The 17866-nt window shown below is 49.9% G+C and overlaps 1 protein-coding gene across 1 annotated transcript in view; it reads right to left on the reverse strand.

The window, feature by feature from the left end:
* Lct (lactase) overlaps positions 1-17866 on the reverse strand; it is a 42526-nt gene that overhangs the window by 17529 nt on the left and 7131 nt on the right. The window contains exons 2-7 of the mRNA NM_053841.1: positions 16346-16425; positions 11454-11537; positions 9397-9499; positions 8365-8443; positions 4277-4994; positions 1068-1713 (exon numbers count right to left, since the gene is read on the reverse strand). Coding sequence (NP_446293.1) covers positions 1068-1713; positions 4277-4994; positions 8365-8443; positions 9397-9499; positions 11454-11537; positions 16346-16425 — 1710 coding nt within the window. The remainder of the gene's footprint in view (positions 1-1067; positions 1714-4276; positions 4995-8364; positions 8444-9396; positions 9500-11453; positions 11538-16345; positions 16426-17866) is intronic.

Genomic DNA, 17866 nt, shown 5'->3' on the forward strand with positions numbered 1-17866 from the left:
AGGCTGGTCCTTGGCACTCTACCCTGAGTACGTGTTACAGGCGTACACTACCTAATGTATGGAACCTTGTACCAGTGCTAGGAGAGTGCTCTACCAACACAGCTACATCCCCTACCTATGTTTTGAGAAGGCTCTCCCTAAGCATTCCAGGATGACCTTGAACTCGAGATCCTCCTGCCCTGGCTCTAAGCGCTAGGGATAAAGGCGTGCGCAAACGCAAGCATCAACAAGTGTCCTTAAGGAGAAAGTTCACGTGGAGACGGAGGCACTGACTGGTGTGAGTGAGGCTAATTTCCCCACTCTCTGGATAATCTGTGGCTGGAAAGGATGTGGAAGACCGTGCCGGGAAGACTCCTGCCTTCTCGGATTGACCGATCTCTGTTAACTTTCCATTCCTGCCCTGCTCGTTGGCCTCTCTGAGTGACAGGGATCATGAGCTGATTCTAGTTTCATGACCTATCTGTGCTGGAAACCACTTGGATAAGAAAGGCGTGGGGTGCACGGCTCCACCGCAGGGCAGGGCAGGGCAGGGAAGTGCCATGCAGATGGGACAGCCAGCTAAGGGAGATGGAGCTCAAAGAAATGGTGCCCTGTGGGAAGTCCATGGCTTAGGGCTCTGTCCTAAGTGTCAGTCCATTCTGGATCCCACTATGGACTGAGAGTCCCCTTTAGAAAGAATGGCATTCATTCAGTACTACCTCTACTGTCTGAGAGTCCCCTTTAGAAAGAATGGCATTCATTCAGTACTACCTCTACTGTCTGAGAGTCCCCTTTAGAAAGAATGGCATTCATTCAGTACTACCTCTACTGTCTGAGAGTCCCCTTTAGAAAGAATGGCATTCATTCAGTACTACCTCTACTGTCTTTTACAATCCCTGCTTCATCGTGGGCTCTCGGTAAGTATTAGTTATAAACTAAGTGCATTAGGATATTATTGGACTGGGGCTGGAGAGATGGCTCAGTGGGTAGAGGCTCTTTCGGAGCAAGCCTGATGATCTGAATACAATCTCTGGTCTCAATAAACAGAACTCTGGAGCCAGTCCTCTAGGGATCCGCATCCCTCTTACCCTTGAGCACCTCGTTGATGTACAAGTTGAAGTAGTTTACTCTCACTGAGTCGTCAAAGAGGTCCGCTTCTTCCCCTACTGGCATGCCATTCCCAGCCAAGAAGATTGGAAGTTTCCCTTTCGTGTACTCCATAGACGCGAACCGAAGCAGCCTCCTTATGCCCCAGGGCACCACTCGGATCCAGGGAGATGCAGTCTGGGGCCACTCGGGGTCCACATGCTGGGAGAAGCCTCCGATGTTATCGTAGCTGGAGGTGCAGGTCTGCCGCCCAGCCTTGCTGATGAGGCGGGAGGTGTAATGAGACAGACCCAGGAAATCCGCAGAGCCCTTAAGGAGCCGCTTCTCCGCTTCAGTGAACTCTGGGAGTTGGGCCAGAGGATGGCCACACTGCTGGTTTATGTGCTGGATCTGGGCCCGAAGGGTAGTGGGGTAGTCCCCATCTACAAAGATGGGGTGTGCGAACCAGCCCAGCATGAAGTGTAGGAAGCGCTCAGCAGCAGCAAGGTCCTGAGGACTCTTCCTATCCAGGGGCTCCGCCCAGTCTGAATTGAGGACGATGCCCACGCGCCCCTGCTGCTGTAGGCGATGGTGAAGGTCGTAGAGATGCCAAGTTCTGGCATGTGCCTTGAGGATCAGGTGAGCCACCTTGTGAGGGAGAAAGGAGGACATGATGTCAACGGTGGCATTAGCAAGTCAGTGTCCACAAGTTACTGCTGAAATTACACGGGCAGCCTTGGGCCTGGGGTGTGGCTGGGTTGGTAGACGGCCTCACAGTCACAAAGCCCTGGGCTCCCTTTCCTGCAGTGAACCTGGTGTGCTGGTGCAAGCCTGGAACCCCTGAACTCTGGAGGTGGAGGCAGGAGGACCAGACTTATCTATGGCAAGTTCAAGGCCAGCCTGGTCTTGAGGTTTGAGGCCCTCTTTCAAACAAAGGAAAGAGCTACCACAGCTGAACAGCAGTGTGGACTTAGCTCTGATGACAGTGCGTTGAGTGAACCAGGATCACTAAACTAAGGCCAATTATGAAAATGCCACAGAAGAAAACCCAGTACTGGACAGGATCAGTCCTAGTAACAAGTGTTATCTGTGACATTTACTGTGGACTAAATTGTGTCCCCTATATGTACATGTGAAGCCCTAAGTCCCGATGCATAGTGTTTGGGAAGGCCCTTGGGAGGTGACTGGGTAGGACAGGATGACACTGGTATAAAAGGAGCCACCAGTGGGTATGCTCCATTTTTGTCCCCGCCCCCAATCCCCATGCTCTCTCCTCCCTGGAAGACCTAAGCTGTCTACAGACAAAACACAAACTACACTGGAAATGAGAGCAGGTTAGTTCTTGATCACAGACTGTTTACGCTGTTTAAGCCTCAGTATCGTGTCACAGCAGCCATGAGACGTAGGTCGTAACCCTGAAGCCATAGGAAGTGAATGCTGAGGGCTGTGGCTCAGGGTATAGAGCGCTTGTCTACCTGCTCTTGAGGTTCAAGACCACAAAGAAATGGGGACCACGTGAAGCTGTAGGGGACAGTCCACCCACAGGGCCACCAAGAGAAAGAAGAAAAAATTTTCGACAACATTGCCAGCTTGACAGAATTCAGAACCACCGAGGAGACACACCTGAGCCTGTCTGTGAGACAGTTTCTGAGGAAGTTTCAAGTGGGGTTAACTGAGGTGGGAAAACCTACTCAAAGGGTGGGTGGCACCGTTCCATGGGCTGGGCTCCTGGACTGAAGAAAAAGGAGAACGGGAGCTGAGCGGAGCTGAGCGCCAGCATCCGTCTCTCTCTGATTTCTGATGGCAGCGGATGCTATTTTCCCGGCTGCATCATGCCGACGTCATATGCCCGGCTGCCGACGCTGTGCCTCCCCTGCCTTGGGAGGGGCTGTGCCTTGGCTTGTGAGGCAGAAGAAAGCCTTCAGTGCTTTCCACAGGTATTTTGTCAGAGCAATAAGAAAAGTAACCATGACGTAAGTGAAGGAGAAAGGCAAAGCCTTTCTCAGCCCTGTGAAATATCTCAGAAAATCTCAACTGTAAGAAAAGCTTACAGCAAAGCAAATCCATCATAGTCTACAGGTCTGGAAAAGGCCCTAAATGATGCTCTATTTTGACTTCTGTAGTTCCACTCATTTGGGCAAGTTCGCTATATGGCGTGTGTGTGTGTGTGTGTGTGTGTGTGTGTGTGTGTGTGTGTGTGTGTGTATTTCTGTACAGTGTTTCCTAAATGTTTCTTCTATCTGACTTTATTATTGTTACTGTTTTGTATGTGTACTTGGTAAGAATGTTATGAAGATTTACCTTAGTTGGAAAGAAAGACGATATGGGTTTTATGGTGCCACCCGGGCTGGCCTTAAACTCAACAGCACTCGTGCCAAAACCTCCCAAATGCTGGGGCTGTAAGCTTGGGCCATGCCCAGCTCGTTTTGTAAGAAAATATCTTACTTGTGTGTGTGCTTATTACTTGAAATCCAGCATTTGTTCATGGATGCAAAAGAGAAGAAAAGAAGAAAAGCTTACACAAACCAGGCTGGGTGGCTTGGTCTGCAAGCCTAGCTCTTTAGAGGCTGAGGCAGGATTTCTGTGAGCTGAAGACTGCACTGTGAGTTTCAGGTTAGCTTGACCTACAAATGGTGACCTATCTCAGAAACCCAGAGCAAATAAACAAATGAATAAGGTTAAAGGCTGTGGCTATGGTTAAGTTACATAGGTAAGTGCTTGCCCACAACGCACAAAGCCTACCCCCCTCCTGGTCCACCAGGGCTGTCTAAAACTTGGCGTGGCAGCACACACTGCCATCCCAGCACCAAGGAGGTGGAGACTGAACCCAGCACCACCTGCATGCTCGGCCAGAGCTCTACAACTGAGGGCCTCCAAGCCTGGAACTTGCCTTTGGAGTCAAGAAGTCTTGACAGAGGGGCTGAGGGTGTGGCTCAGTTGGTAGTGTGCTTGCCTATGATAAAAGAAGCCCCGGGCCTAATCCTCACCGCTGCTGCTTAAAGATCAGGCATGGTGGCAGATCTCAGGAATGCAAGCAAGAGATCAGGAGTTCAAGGTCATCCCCAGCCCCATTGTAAGTTAGGTATCAGCCTCAAGTGCATTAGACAACACTAACTAAACGTACTCTCCGCCCTCTCTCTGGACTCCTTCCAGGGACAGGACGGAGAACGTGTTTCCTAATTGACAGGAGTTGCAGGATGGGAGGAAGTACCTTAAAGGAAGCCATTCCTGGGTCAGAGATGGCTGGTGCGTGCTGTCCAGTACCATAGCCTGCATAGCTCATCACCCATGGCTCGTGGAAGGTCACCCACAGTTTCACACGGTCCCCGAAAGTGGAGAAGCAGAAGGCTGCGTAGTCCAGGAAGGCCTCCACCACACTCTCGTTCTGCCAGCCGCCTTGCTCCTGCAGGGCCTGAGGCAGGTCCCAGTGGAACAGTGTAGCCATGGGCTCGATGTGTGAGTCCAGCAGGCGGTCGATCAGTTTGTTGTAGTAGGCGACACCTTGGCGGTTGGGGGTGCTCTTCTGCCCAGTGGGGAAGAGGCGGGACCAGGAGATGGAGAACTTGTACACCTGAGCCCTGATGCCTCGGAGGAGGGCGACATCAGAAGCTGGTTTGTGGTAACTGTCACTGGCCACTTTTGCTGTGGCTTGTCCCTCGGCAGCATTCAGGTTACCGTAGTGATCCCAGATGCTCGGCCCTCTGCCGCCTTCTGCCCAGCCTCCCTCCACATTAAAGGCTCCCGTGGATATGCCCCAGAGGAACCCTTCTGGAAACACATCTTGTAGGAAAGCATCCCTTTCCTCCCTAGACTGGTTAGCAAAGGCTGCCCAAACTCTCTGGTAGGCTGATCCAGGGGATGAGGGTACAGCTGTCTCCTGCTGCTGCTCAGTCTGAAGGGCCAGGCTGTCGGTTAAAGAACAAGATGGGCTGTGGGATTGAAGTGACATAATTAATGACTGAGTCACAAATGTCGAACAGCATCAGGCATGCTGGCTCAGGCCTTCAGTCTCAGCACTGAGAAGGCAGACACAGGCAGATCTCTGTGAGTGTGAGGCCAGACTGCTCTTCAGAGTGAATTCCAGTTAAATAGTGAACCTCATCTAAAGAAAGGAGGAGGAAGAGGAGGAGGAGGAGGAGGAGGACAGAAAGAAGAAAAATGGGGGAGGGGGAGCTGCACAGCTTTAAGCTACACACCAAAGATAGCCCCCATCTCACGTCCTAGCACTTCAGATAAATCCACCCTTCCTATGTGGCATGCCGAGCTGTGTGTCTCCTGCCAAGCATTCTGGTTGTTGAACTGGGTTTCTCTTCCTCATCTGTGACACCCAAAATTCTCCAGGAAGAAAACCCATCCTCTGGGTTTTGGCACGAGTGCTGTTGAGTTTAAGGCCAGCCCGGGCGGCACCATAAAACCCATATCGTCTTTCTTCCCAAGTAAGGTAAATCTTCATAACATTCTTACTAAGAAAACCCAACCCCCATATTTCAGCAGGTTCTCCGTCTACTTCCTGTCTGAGGCAGAGACCCTAGTCATATGTCAATGTTGGCTCTTCACTCAGGAAAGGTACCAGAAGGTCAGGGTTCGAATGGAGGAAGCTCCGCTGGAGTCATCTGTGTAGAAGCCCGTCCGATTTTAGCCTCTTGGATGCCTATCCCTGAAGTCACAGCCCTGCACAGCTCATCTGACTTCTCGGATGGTCTGGAACCTGTTCTGACCTGTCTGCCCATCACACCACGTGTACTCACAGGACAAGCCTGACAAACAGCCCTAGAGGAAGCACACGTGAGCTGCTGACTGGAATCAAGCTAAGAGAAGGGAAGTGGAGGGACAGCTGAGGAGCGTGTAAATCAGGGCGGCACCGATCTCGATCTCGCTGTCGCTGTCGGGGATCGAAGAGCACTCCCGCCTGAGAGTCTGGCCCCCAGTGACTGTCCCCTCTGGGTGTGTACAGTTCACATGGCAGGCCCCCATAAGCCAAGGAATTTAGGAGTCCCAGCACTGCCTTTCACGTTGTTTAGAATTGAATATGGTATAACTGTGAAGATAAACCCAGTCTGCTCTAAATTCTTAAAACTGTGCGTGTGTGCACATGGAAATGTACACGTGTATGCACGTGTATGTACATGTATGTGAGGTCAGAGGACAATGTGGGGCCTCATTTGCAACAGGGTTCTCACTGAACTCGGAGCTCACTGCTCCGGCTACACTGGCTACACCCCAGATCCATCCATCTCTGACTCCAGCACGGGCTGACAAGTGTGTAACACCGTTCTTGGCCTTTAATGCTTGTTCTGTGGGTGGAGCTCAGACCCTTGTGTTCACAGAGAAAGCACTTTATAGACAAACGATCTCTCCAGCCCAAAGTGCGTTTACAATTTTTCTTTTTTTCGGAGCTGGGGACCGAACCCAGGGCCTCGCGCTTGCTAGGCAAGTGCACTACCACTGAGCTAAATCCCCAACCCTTACAATTTTTTTAAAAGGAAGATTCTAGGGTCTGGGGAGATGGCTCAACGGTTAAGAGCACTGGCTGCTCTTCCAGAGGACCTGGGTTCCACTCCCAGCACCCACATGGCAGCTCACAACTGTCTAACTCCAGTTCCAGGAGATTCCATGCCCTCTTCGGGACTTCTCAGGCAATGCACATAAAGGGGGTGTAGACCGAGCAGCCGAAACACCCAGACACAGAAAAGGAAGTCAGACTCTTCCGAGTGTGCCCAGCACCCTCTCTGCTGGTGCCGAATTCACTGGGGAAGGTGCTTTACACTTCACACTGAAAACCTGGGCCAGGAGCTTAGTTCGTGAAGCGGCCATGGACCACTTAGATCTATACCTAGCTGGCTTCTCTTTTTCCTTCTCTTTAAAAATTTATTGTATTTATTTACTTTTCAAGTTTTATTATTATTATTGGTTGTGGTTGGACCGCTTCATGGAGTCCCTTCTCTTCTCTGTTTACATGGGACCTGAGACCACAGTCAGGTCATGAGGCTTGCCTGCTGTGAGGGTTAGTTTCTGTCAACTTGACTGCAAGCTAGGGTCACCTGGGAAGAGGAAACCTTCACGGAGGAAATGCTTCTGTCAGACTGGCTTCTACACAAGTGGGGCACCGTCTTCTTAATGGTGGGTGTGAGAGGACCCATATCTCGGTGGGTCGTACGCCCTCTGGGCAGGAGGATAATAAAGCAGGCAGGAGGGTGAGGGGCAGGGGGCTCAGACTGTGTAACTGTAGTTACAAGGGATACATGCAGACAAAGGGTCCACATGCATTAAATTAAAAGTATATAAATAAATCTTTAACAAGAGATAGCTGGAGAGAAGGAAAGGAAGGAAGGAAGGAAGGGAGGGAGGGAGGGAGGGAGGGAAGGGGGGAGGGAGAAAGAGGGCTGAACAAGCCACGGAAAGCGAAGTAGTAAGCCTCTTCGTGGCCTCTGCTTCAGTTCCTGCCTTGAGTTTCCACCCTGACTTCCCTTCATGATGGAGTGTGAGCTCTAAGGTGAAGTAAACACCTTCTTCCTCAAGCTGCTTTGGTCAGTGTTTTATCACAGCAACAGAAAGTGAAGTGTGACCCAAGGCAGTGCCTTCGCCTGAGTCGTCAGCTAGTCCTACATTTTACTGAGTTATTTATAGGCCGTGTGTGTGTGCGTGCAGGTGTGCGTGTGTGCTCTCACGTGGGTACACATGTACACACTGCATATGTGTGGCAGTCAGGACACTTTGTTATCTCCTTCTAACATGTGAGCCACAGGAGTCACACTCGGGTCACCAGGCTTGGCTGAAGCGTCTTTACCCACTGAATCATCTAGCTGACCCCATAGCCTGCTTCCTCTGCCGCATGCATGTCCACTTTTCCCAGTATCTTCAACTAAAAGGCACAGGTTCAGATATCAACTCTGCTAGCTGTGTACACCTAGGAGAATGGGACAGTGAGGAAGCAGACTGTGGGGGCCCAGATACATCACAAGGAGGGACTGCTTCTCCTGCAGCCTTCCCTCTGAGCCTCCTTCTCTCATCTGTTAATGACTATATCTGTTTGCTGTTCCAAGGGGCCAGCACAGGGCTGGAGAGGCTCAGGAGTTAAAATCAACTCCTGCTCTTGCAGAGGGCCTGGATTTAGCTCCCAGCACCCACATGGGAACTCCAGTTGCAAGGGTCTGATACCTGTTTTAACCTCTATATGCTCGCGTGGGCATGGTGCGCGCGCGCACACACATACAAAGTCCCCGGTGACTGCCCTTGTAAAGAACAGCAGAGCCCGCAGTGCCAGTTTCTTATAGTTAACTGTGCAAGTGACATACATACCTCTCCTCAGAATTGGACGTACAGCTCAGGAATGCATTAACATCAAAGCCAACAGTTTGGATTTGGTCTTTATTTATGGCTATAAGAAAAGAAGCTTAGTTGACTGTCTGTGAGATCAAGCACAAACATGCAGTTTGCTTTATTCTAAAACCAGCCGGACCCCAGCAATGATTCTCACCGGTTTGTTTTGTTGAGACAGAGTTTGTTTGTAGCCTTTGCTGTCCTGGAGCTCACGCTGTGGAGCAGGCTAGACTCAAACTCAGAGATCTGCCTGCGCTACCTCCTGAGTGCTGGCATTGAAGGTTGCACCACCGTGCTCAGATAGGAAGACATTTTAAAAAGAGGGCTGGGGGGTTACTTGGTAAAGTGCCTTGTTGGTAAGCATGAGATGCCCAGCTCAGTCCCCAGGACCACATAAAAAGCTGGGCATGGGGTTGGACTCTCGTTAAGGAGCCATCTGCTCTTCTAGAAGACCTGAGTCCAGGTCACAGCACCCACTTCAGGTGGCTCACAACTGCTGGTAACTCCATTTCCAGAACATCCAACACCCTCTTCTGTGTTCCTCATGCAACTGCACCCATATGTGTACACACACACACACACACACACACACACACACACACACACACCCCAAAAAGACTATCCTTGAGCCCAAGGCCTGCCTGGGCTACATAGTAAGTTCTAGAACAGTGGGTAGAACAGCGGTCCCACACCTAGAAGTTTTTAGCGTCTTAGGTGCCACTGGGCACCTGTAACGGGAACACAGGCTGTTTCCATGCTCACAGCTCCCACCTGAAGCCTGAAGATTTCCTGTCTGTATTGGGCATCTCTACAGAGCCTCTGAGTGTCTTGGGGCAGACGGTAGGAGCACACTGTCAGGGAAGGCAAGGGACCTTAGCCTTATTGGTAGGCTCCCAGTCCAGCCATTTTCCTAGGCCCCTCCCTCATGGGAACCCCAGATTCCAGTATTGCCACCCAACAAGCCAATGTACAGAACATCGCTCAGCACTTGTCACATGTTGGTCCACTCACCTTCCAGGAGGCTGATGAGCAGTGAGGAGGGGCTCGTCCCGGTCGCTGGGCAGTCCTCAAGTTTTAGGGTGTAGATGAAAACTTTCACTTTTGGCTCAAGGTTCTAGAAGAGACAAAGACCAACAAGTGTGCCTTTAGCAATGGGAACCGGTGAGATGCCCTAGGCTCTCCTTCTGGAAATGACCTTAGCCACCGCACTTACCAAGGACAGTGACTTGGGCTCTGAGGGAAAAAGACACCAGTCAAAGACCATCGCTCACTAACCCTGCCCAGAGGAAGTGACGCACATCAGTCCCTTTCACAGCAGCCACATTAGGGTTAAGAGCAAGGTGCTCATGTCAAGAACCTGTGCTACCCAAGAAGCTTAACCAGGAAGCCACCACCACTATGCTCATAAGCATCCCTGGCTTGCTCAAAAAATATTCTGGTTTGTGGGGTTGACTGGTTTGCCTGGCACACATGAAGCCCTGGGTTCCATCCCTGGTAGCACATAAACTGGGTGTGGTGGTGCAGGCCTATAATCCCAGCACTCAAGACATGGAGGCAGGATTAGCAGTTCAAAGTTAGCTACAGGAGGCCAGCCTGGGCTATATAACCACCTCCCACCCACACACACACACACACACTATATTTTCGAAAGGGGATGAGACAGAAGAGGCAAACAAGCTGACCACAGCTGAACAAGATAGCCCCGGTTGCATAGGTGTTTCTATTCTTCTCTTTGTACTTCGGACTTGTTTCAAACTCTCCATAATAAAAGTCACAGAAGAGGTCACATTGCTGTCTCCATGGTTAAGAGCGCCGACTTCACAATCACAGGGACTGGAGTTCAGACCCCAGCACCCGTGTAAGGTCTCCCACAAACGTGTGGCTCCAGCTCCAAGGGATGTGATGCCCTCTTCTGGCCTCTGTACTACAGGTGCACACCCTTCCCTCACAGCACGAGGCGCATGCACTTACAGAAAGGTGACACAGTCACACGGAAACACACACACTTGCTGTTCTGAAGAGTCAAGGCACTGACACTGTTAGGACCTCAGCACGTGTGGCTGCCTTCGCTCTAGTCTTCTGGTTTCTTTATCTTTTGCGATTGTCATTTCATTATAACACTTCTTCCTTTCCTTTCCTTCTAGCCTCTTTCTTATCAGCCGTCATTGCCGTTGTACGTGTATTTGCATGTATGCTTATATACATATATTGCTAAATATAACCTGTTGAGTCCTTAGATTGTATGCACGTTTGCAGCGCTGACTATTTACACAGGACCGTCAGAGTGCTCTCAGGTGACCATTTGCACGGGGCTGTCAGTTGCTGAGTTCTCTGGGGACAACCCCTCTCCCACCCCAGCTCTGCTCAGCCGCCTGCAGATCTTGGTGTGGAGTTGAGGCTTCGTGGGCTCTTCTCCAGTTTTGAACATCCGTTGCTGTTGTCCTTGTTGATCTCACGTTTCAGCAGTCACGTTGGTGAGATGTTACGGTTGTAGCATGCGATGTTTCTAGGAGACACTGACTCTCGAAGTCTTTCTTTCCCTCCCTCTTCCCCTCCCCCCTTCAGTGTCTTTGGTGTGAGGGAGAATTATCTTGAGGCTGATATGTTTGATGCCACTTAAGAGTGTTTTATTGGTGGTCCTGGTCTGATGGCTTCTGCATATACCTTTCCTCGTGACTGCTTGCGCTGATGGCCTCTCTTCCCCATGCCTCTCTCTCAAACAGGGTCGCATGTAGCCCAGGCTGGCCTTGAACTCAATGTTTAGTTGAGAATAATTCTGCTAACTCCTAATCCTCCTGCCTCTACCTCTATTAACACACTTGTTTTCTGTCGTGCTGAGGACGGCACTCGGGACTTTGCACATTCCAGGCAGCAGACTGTCAACTGAGGAGCCACACAGAGTCCACAGCGAGCCTATGTCAAGCTCACGGCGAGCCCATCTCAGGCTCAGCAGGCCTGATTGAGCAAGTTGAAGGGTCAGCCCATGCCTTAGTCAAAGCATCCCATTTCTAAAAAGCTGTCCAGAGTCTTTGCCACTCAACATCAAGATGGAAAGGTGTTCACATTACCTGCAATTCACTCAGCTTCTGTGGTAGAGTCGCCACACTTTGGCATTCGTAAGACAAATCAAGAGAGAGGAAATCCACCGAGCCCTAGAAGTAAGGAAATCATGCCATTAGGAACAAGGTCCTGTTCAGGAATGAGTTGTGACTGTCCCCATGACTGAGCTTGATCTTGGGATTCCCTGGGAGAACTCTGGGATGCGTGTGCACGTGAACACCTACTGCCCCAGCGGGAACGTGTAGTTAGATAATAAGTGTGTAAATGGGTGTGCCGGGTGTGGGGTGCCAACAAACGGAGGTGCACCGAGGGAGGGAATCAGCATCTGGAGCTCCCTGTGCCCTAGGCAGCACACTCCCCTTTGACCTTTGTGATATCTGGGGACCCTCTCGGGGCTGGGGTTTGGTTTTAACTTCAGGTCATAGTTTGAAGTCCTCACCAGTCAACCCTGGCTTGACTAGTTTACTAGCAGAAAGCACAAGCTACATAGTCCTGATCAGCCATGCTCTAACCCATACTCTGGTTAGGGACTCTGGCCCTGCTGAGTGTGTAGCTCAGCGGGAAGGGTGCTTGCTTGCTATGTGCAAGGCTCTGGGTCTGGCACCAGCACCACGTAAACAGAGCATGGCGGTGCATGTCTGTAATTCAGCATTCTCATCCTCGGTTACCTAGTGAGTTCAAGGCCAGCTTGTGCAACATGAAATCTTGTCTTGAAGGGGAGGAGGGAAAGGAGAAGGAAGAAGAGGAAGAGGAGGAAGAGGAGGAAGAGGAGAATAGAGGGTTGGCTCAGAGGATATAGGCACATGCCATCAAATCTGTGACCTGATCTACCCCCAGATCCCACATGATAGAACTGAGACCCCTCAAAATTATCCTCTGACATCCGCATAAGTACCATGGCATGTGCATACCTGTACAGTGACACACAGACACAGACACAGACACACAGACACACAGACACACAGACACACACACACACACACACACACACAAAACGTAATACATTTTTGTAAAAGGAAAGAAGGAAAAAGGAGGACCAGGCAGTAGTGGCGCACACCTTTAATCCCAGCACTTGGGATACAGAGCCAAGTTGATCTCTGAGTTCAAAGCCAGCCTGGCATACAGAATGAGTTCTAGGACAGCCAGGACTATGCAGAAAATCCTGTCTCAAAAAAGGAAAAGTGAAAGTAAAGGGAGGAGCTGGAGAAAGGGCTCCATCAGTAAGTCCTCTCTGTGAGTTCTGAGCCTCAGTACACGCATGAAATCCAAGGGTGAGACTTTTTGTTTTGTGTTTCACTACTGTTTGTTTCTGTGCAGTACTAGGCTGGCCTGGGATTCATTAAGTAGACCAGGCTGACCTTGAACTCATAGAGATCTGCCTGCCTCTGCCTGAGGCAGTGCTGAGGCTAAAAGCATGTGTTTCCGTGCCCTGCCCAAGAGTATGACTTTAACTGAATTCTGGGACATCAGGGAAGGTGGATGGGGGGTTCAGTGGCCGGCCAGCCTGGCTGAGTCAGTGAGTGCCAGGTTCAGAGATAGAAACCTTGCCTCAGGGGAGGGGAGGGGTGGACCATGACAAGGGAAGACACCAGTGTTGGCCTCTGGCTTCCACAAGCACCCGAAGGCACAGGACGGTGCATTTGCACATGTTACACACACTTGCACACATGTACACAGAGTAAAAACATAATCAAAATGGAAAAGAAAGGGCTCTCTGCCTGGCATGCGCTTGAAAATTTAAAATTCAGATTCTAAAAAGATCACAACAATGTGAGTCACACACGCACACACGCACACACATACGTGCACACACCCCTGCCTCCACGTGCCTGGCTGGCCACTCAATTATTCTCCTTGCTGGGATCTCATGAGCTCATTGCTGCCTGGGACCTGAACCCAACCCATCACTGTCTCCCCAGTGCTCTCCTAATCAAATGACCCCTAGTGTTCACCAGGTTCCACAGGCTGGCTCCAGGAGACTATGTCACTAAGCCTCCCACACACATTCTGCATGCTTGTTTCTGTTGTCAGGTGTGTACAAGACACAGGCATGGAGCCACTCACCAGGTACAGGGGGTAGAGACACTCGCAGCCACAGGTAGATTAAGACTTGGATACACAGCTTAAGGAGGAGGGTAAGTATATTGAACACGTGAAGAGAAAGCAGAGAATTATAAGGGTTGTAAGAAAAGCCAGCACTAGGGAGGCTCAGTGCTCACGAATGAGATTCACCTGGGAACTTGGGACACTTTCAAAGTCCCTAGGCCAGATCTACCTAAGCAGGCTGTTCTGGTCTCTCACCGCCCCCTTCTCCCCTCTCCTCCTCTCTCCTCCTGTCCCCTCTCTTCCCTTTCTCCCTTCACTGCCTTCCCCTTTTGTGGGAGGGACAGGGTTTCATGTAGCCCAGGCTAGCCTTAAACTCACTGTGTAGTTTAGATGATCTAGAACTCCTAGTCTTCTTGCCTCTACATCCCGAGAACTGGGCTTATGGGTTTCTGCTACCGTGCCCAGATAGCTGTACTAGAGATAGAAGCCAGGGACTGATGTGTGCCAGGCAAGCACTCCACCAACTCGTTAACCTCCATACTTAGCCCTGTTGAGTATAACTTTTTAAAAAAATAAATCATCTAAGCAGGAGAACTTTGACCTGCTTTGGCGGCAAGGCAATGTGGGACAGCGTTCTGCAGTGTGTATGCTGACAGCTGCCTTGTCCTGGGCCATATGTGTGAGGGACCAGATTTCATGGTTGCCAACTCAGGAACTTGAAATCCATGCATGATAAGGGTTGGGATAAACAAATCTCCTGCTGACTAAAGGCCATCTAAATTAATTTGTAAACAGTGATAGTTGCTATCAGGAGACCAAAGGGCTGATCATAAAAATGCTTCCCCAACAACAGCCTTTGAACTGCTATCTCACCCATGCAGGCAGCATGGAGGTTTGAGATGAACCCTGCACAGAGCATGGGTTCTCTCTACTCCCACCCTACTCAGTGCAAACCCAGGGCCTCCAATGGGCCTGCAAGGCGGATACCTATCTCTCTGACTCTGGATTCACTTCCTGATTTGCCCTGTGTGTATCTTATGCTGGCTTCCCATCATTACATGATGCCTGCCTTGTACTGCTATCCCTCCTGCTCAGCCTCTGTCACTTTGTCCAATAAAATTCTTCTGTTGTTAACATCCACACAAGAATGTCCTCCTACCAGAGCTCCTCTCTCAACCTGAGGTGCTTTCCCCTGGGAGCTGTGTGCTTACACAGGTGGAGACCTTGGCTAGGGGGATATGGTTCAGTTGGCAGACTGTTTGCCTAGCATGCATCAAGACCTGGGTTCCATCCCTAGTGTGTTACAAACTGGGTATGGTGGTTCATGCCTATAATCCCAGCACTTGGGAGGTAAAGGCAGGAGGATCAGGAGTTGAAGAACATCTTCAGCTATGCAGTGACTTTCAGGCTAGCCCGAGATACATATGACCCTTTCCCAAAAACAAAATGAATAAACAAGTAAATGACTGAATATTAATACTCGAGGAACTTCCCTAGAGGCAGTCTTAGCACTCAGAGGCTGAGACAAGAAGATTGACCAAATTTGAGACCATCTTGGGCTACTTAGTGAGACCCTGTCTCAAAACAAAACAAAATATAGTAAAGTCAGGCATATAAACCCCAGACCTCAGAAAGCAGAAACTAGATGATCAAGAGTTTAGCCTGGGCTACACAGGGAGACCGCGTTTCAAGACCAAACCAAACCAAAGATAAGCTGTAGTTTAAAAGGCATACAGAACGTAAATCAGATGGGTACTCTAAGAAGTGTATTTTAAAGTTAGTATACTTAGTGAGTTTTCCTCTGTGTGTGGGCAAGCGTAAGCCACAGTACACATGTAAGGTAAGACGACAAGGTGCAGGGGCTCGGCTCTCTCCTTCTACCATGAGGGTCCCAGAAGAACCTTTGTTCTCAGTCTCTTTTTAAGGGAGCTGATATCTCGGGAGTGGACGCTGCTTGGAAGAATTTGTGGAGACGGCAAACCAGAGCTGGGTTTGTAGCAGGTCGTCGGGGGTGCGTGCCCAGCACCGCACAGACCATCCTGTAATCAGGATGTAGCATTCAGGAGGTGGGGCGGGGGTCAAAAGTCCAAGATCCTCTTCTGCTGAGTTCTCAGACACACGGGACCCTATCTCAAAAATTCAAAGTTTAAAAAAAAAACCGCAAAGGAGCAAATAAAAAAAATCCTCACTTTTAACAATTAAAAAAGCATGCTCTAGGGGTTGGGGATTTGGCTCAGTGGTAGAGTGCTCGCCTAGCAAGCGCAAGGCCCTGAGTTCGATCCCCAGCTCCGAAAAAAAGAATAGAAAAAAAAAAAAAAAAAAAGCATGCTCTATCCAGATGTGCTGGTGCACACCTTAATCCTAGCACCTTGGGAAACAGAGGCAAGTGGGTCTCTGTGAGTTCGAGGCCACCTGGCCCACATAACTGAGAGAACAAGAACATGACCACCTTACCTTGGAGGCAGCCCCATTCCGGCCTAAGTAGCACCACTCCTGGGGTTACATTGCAGCCTAGGCACTCACCACCCCTGGCCGTGACGAACAGTTTCAGTTTCTCTAAGTCACCGACATCCAGCGGACATGAGTACCATGCGTGTGATGTCCTAGATCAACAGTTAATAAACCTGGCCAAACCCAAGCTCAGCCCTTTGACTAACTCACCTCCCTATCCCTGGTAAACACCTCCTGGTGACAGAAGGCCACTGTCTTGTCTCCTGGATGACAGCCCATTTCAGGCTTCCTCAGAAATAAACCTGCCCGCTGCCACTGAGCGGCCTCCTGCTGTGTTCATACTGAGGCTTTATCTCAATGAATACAATCAAGATCTCCCAAGCCATTACAGATGCTGGCCTACCTGGACGAGAGCAGCCAATGCCGGGTCTGGCAGAAGCTCTGGAATATCTTCAGCCTTCAGGACCACAGACAGCTTTCCCCCTGCAACCAGACAGAGAGTGAGCGAAGGCTGAGGGAGGCTGAGGCTCTTTGAACAGATCTCTTCTCTGGCTTGCCTCTAGGGGACTGATAGACTTCCAAAAACAAAGTGGTCCAAACCCACCATGTCTCTTCAAGGGACTATTTCATTCTTTATTTGTCTTTTTTTTTGGGGGGCGGGGCACAGTCTCACCTCGTGACTCTAACTGTCCTGGAATTGAACTTACAGAGGTCTTTGTGCCCCTGCCTCCTGTGTGCTTGGAGTAAACTCTCGAATCACCATGCCTGACTAAAGACTGTTTTGTTATGAATATGAATGTTTGCCATACAGAGCACTCATAAGACTCAGAATAAAAAGAATTATCCGAAGGTGGCAAGAGAACCCCTTTCTAATTCTATTTATAAATTTATTTTATTTTATATATTTTATGTATATGAGTACACTGTAGCTGTCTTCAGACACACCAGAAGAGGGCATCAGATCCCATTACAGATGTTTGAGAGCCATCATGTGGTTGCTGGGAATTGAACTCAGGACCTCTGGAAGGACAGTCAGTGCTCTTAATTGCTGAGCCAGCCTCTAAATTCTATTTAAAGGCACAGTGCTCTGGGCTTTGCAGTGGTCACCAGTACTGTATAACCCAGGTGTGATGGCATGAGTCTGTGACCCCAGGACTTGAGAAGTAGAGGCGTGAAGGATCAGAAGTTCAAGGTCACCCTCACTATATCCCCAATTATATTCCTGGCCAATCAGGAATACCTCAACCAAACCAAACCAAACCAAACCAAACCAAACCAAACCTGAAGGCTGGGGGCTCCCAGGAAACTGCTGTTTCTTTGCCCTCAGTGCAGCTGCTGTGACTTGAGGGAGAAACAGGAAAATCTGATGTATGTGACTTTTTCATTTCATCTCAAGGAGCATAGCCACAGTTCTCAAGCTTTGTGTACCCCAGAATATTGGTGTAGGGGTGTGTGTGTGTGTGTGTGTGTGTGTGTGTGTGTGTGTGTGTGTGTAGGGATAGGTGAGTCTGGGGGATGATGGTGCACATCTTTAATCCTAGCACTCAAAGGGTAGAAGCAGGCAAATCTCTGAGTTCAAAGCCAGCCGGGTCTACACAGTGAGTTCCAGGACAGCCAGGGCTACCTAGAGAAACCCAGTCTTAAAAAAACAAAGAAGAAAGCAGAAAGCCAATGTTGAAGACCCATCTTCAGATTTAGAGTCAAGAGATGGATGGGCACAAGAACACATCCATGTTTATTTATGTGTACATTCCGTGTCCGTGTGAGTCTATGCGACTCATATACAGATGTCCAGAGGCCAGAAGAAAGTGTTGGATCCCCTGGAGCTGGAATCACTTGATATAGGTGCTGGGAATCAAACTGCTCAGACAAGGGTGACCTTGAACTTCTGATCCTCCTCACCTTCACCTCCCAAGCTGAGACT

This window comes from Rattus norvegicus, chromosome 13 (assembly GCF_036323735.1).
Source record: "Rattus norvegicus strain BN/NHsdMcwi chromosome 13, GRCr8, whole genome shotgun sequence".
NCBI lineage: Eukaryota > Metazoa > Chordata > Mammalia > Rodentia > Muridae > Rattus > Rattus norvegicus.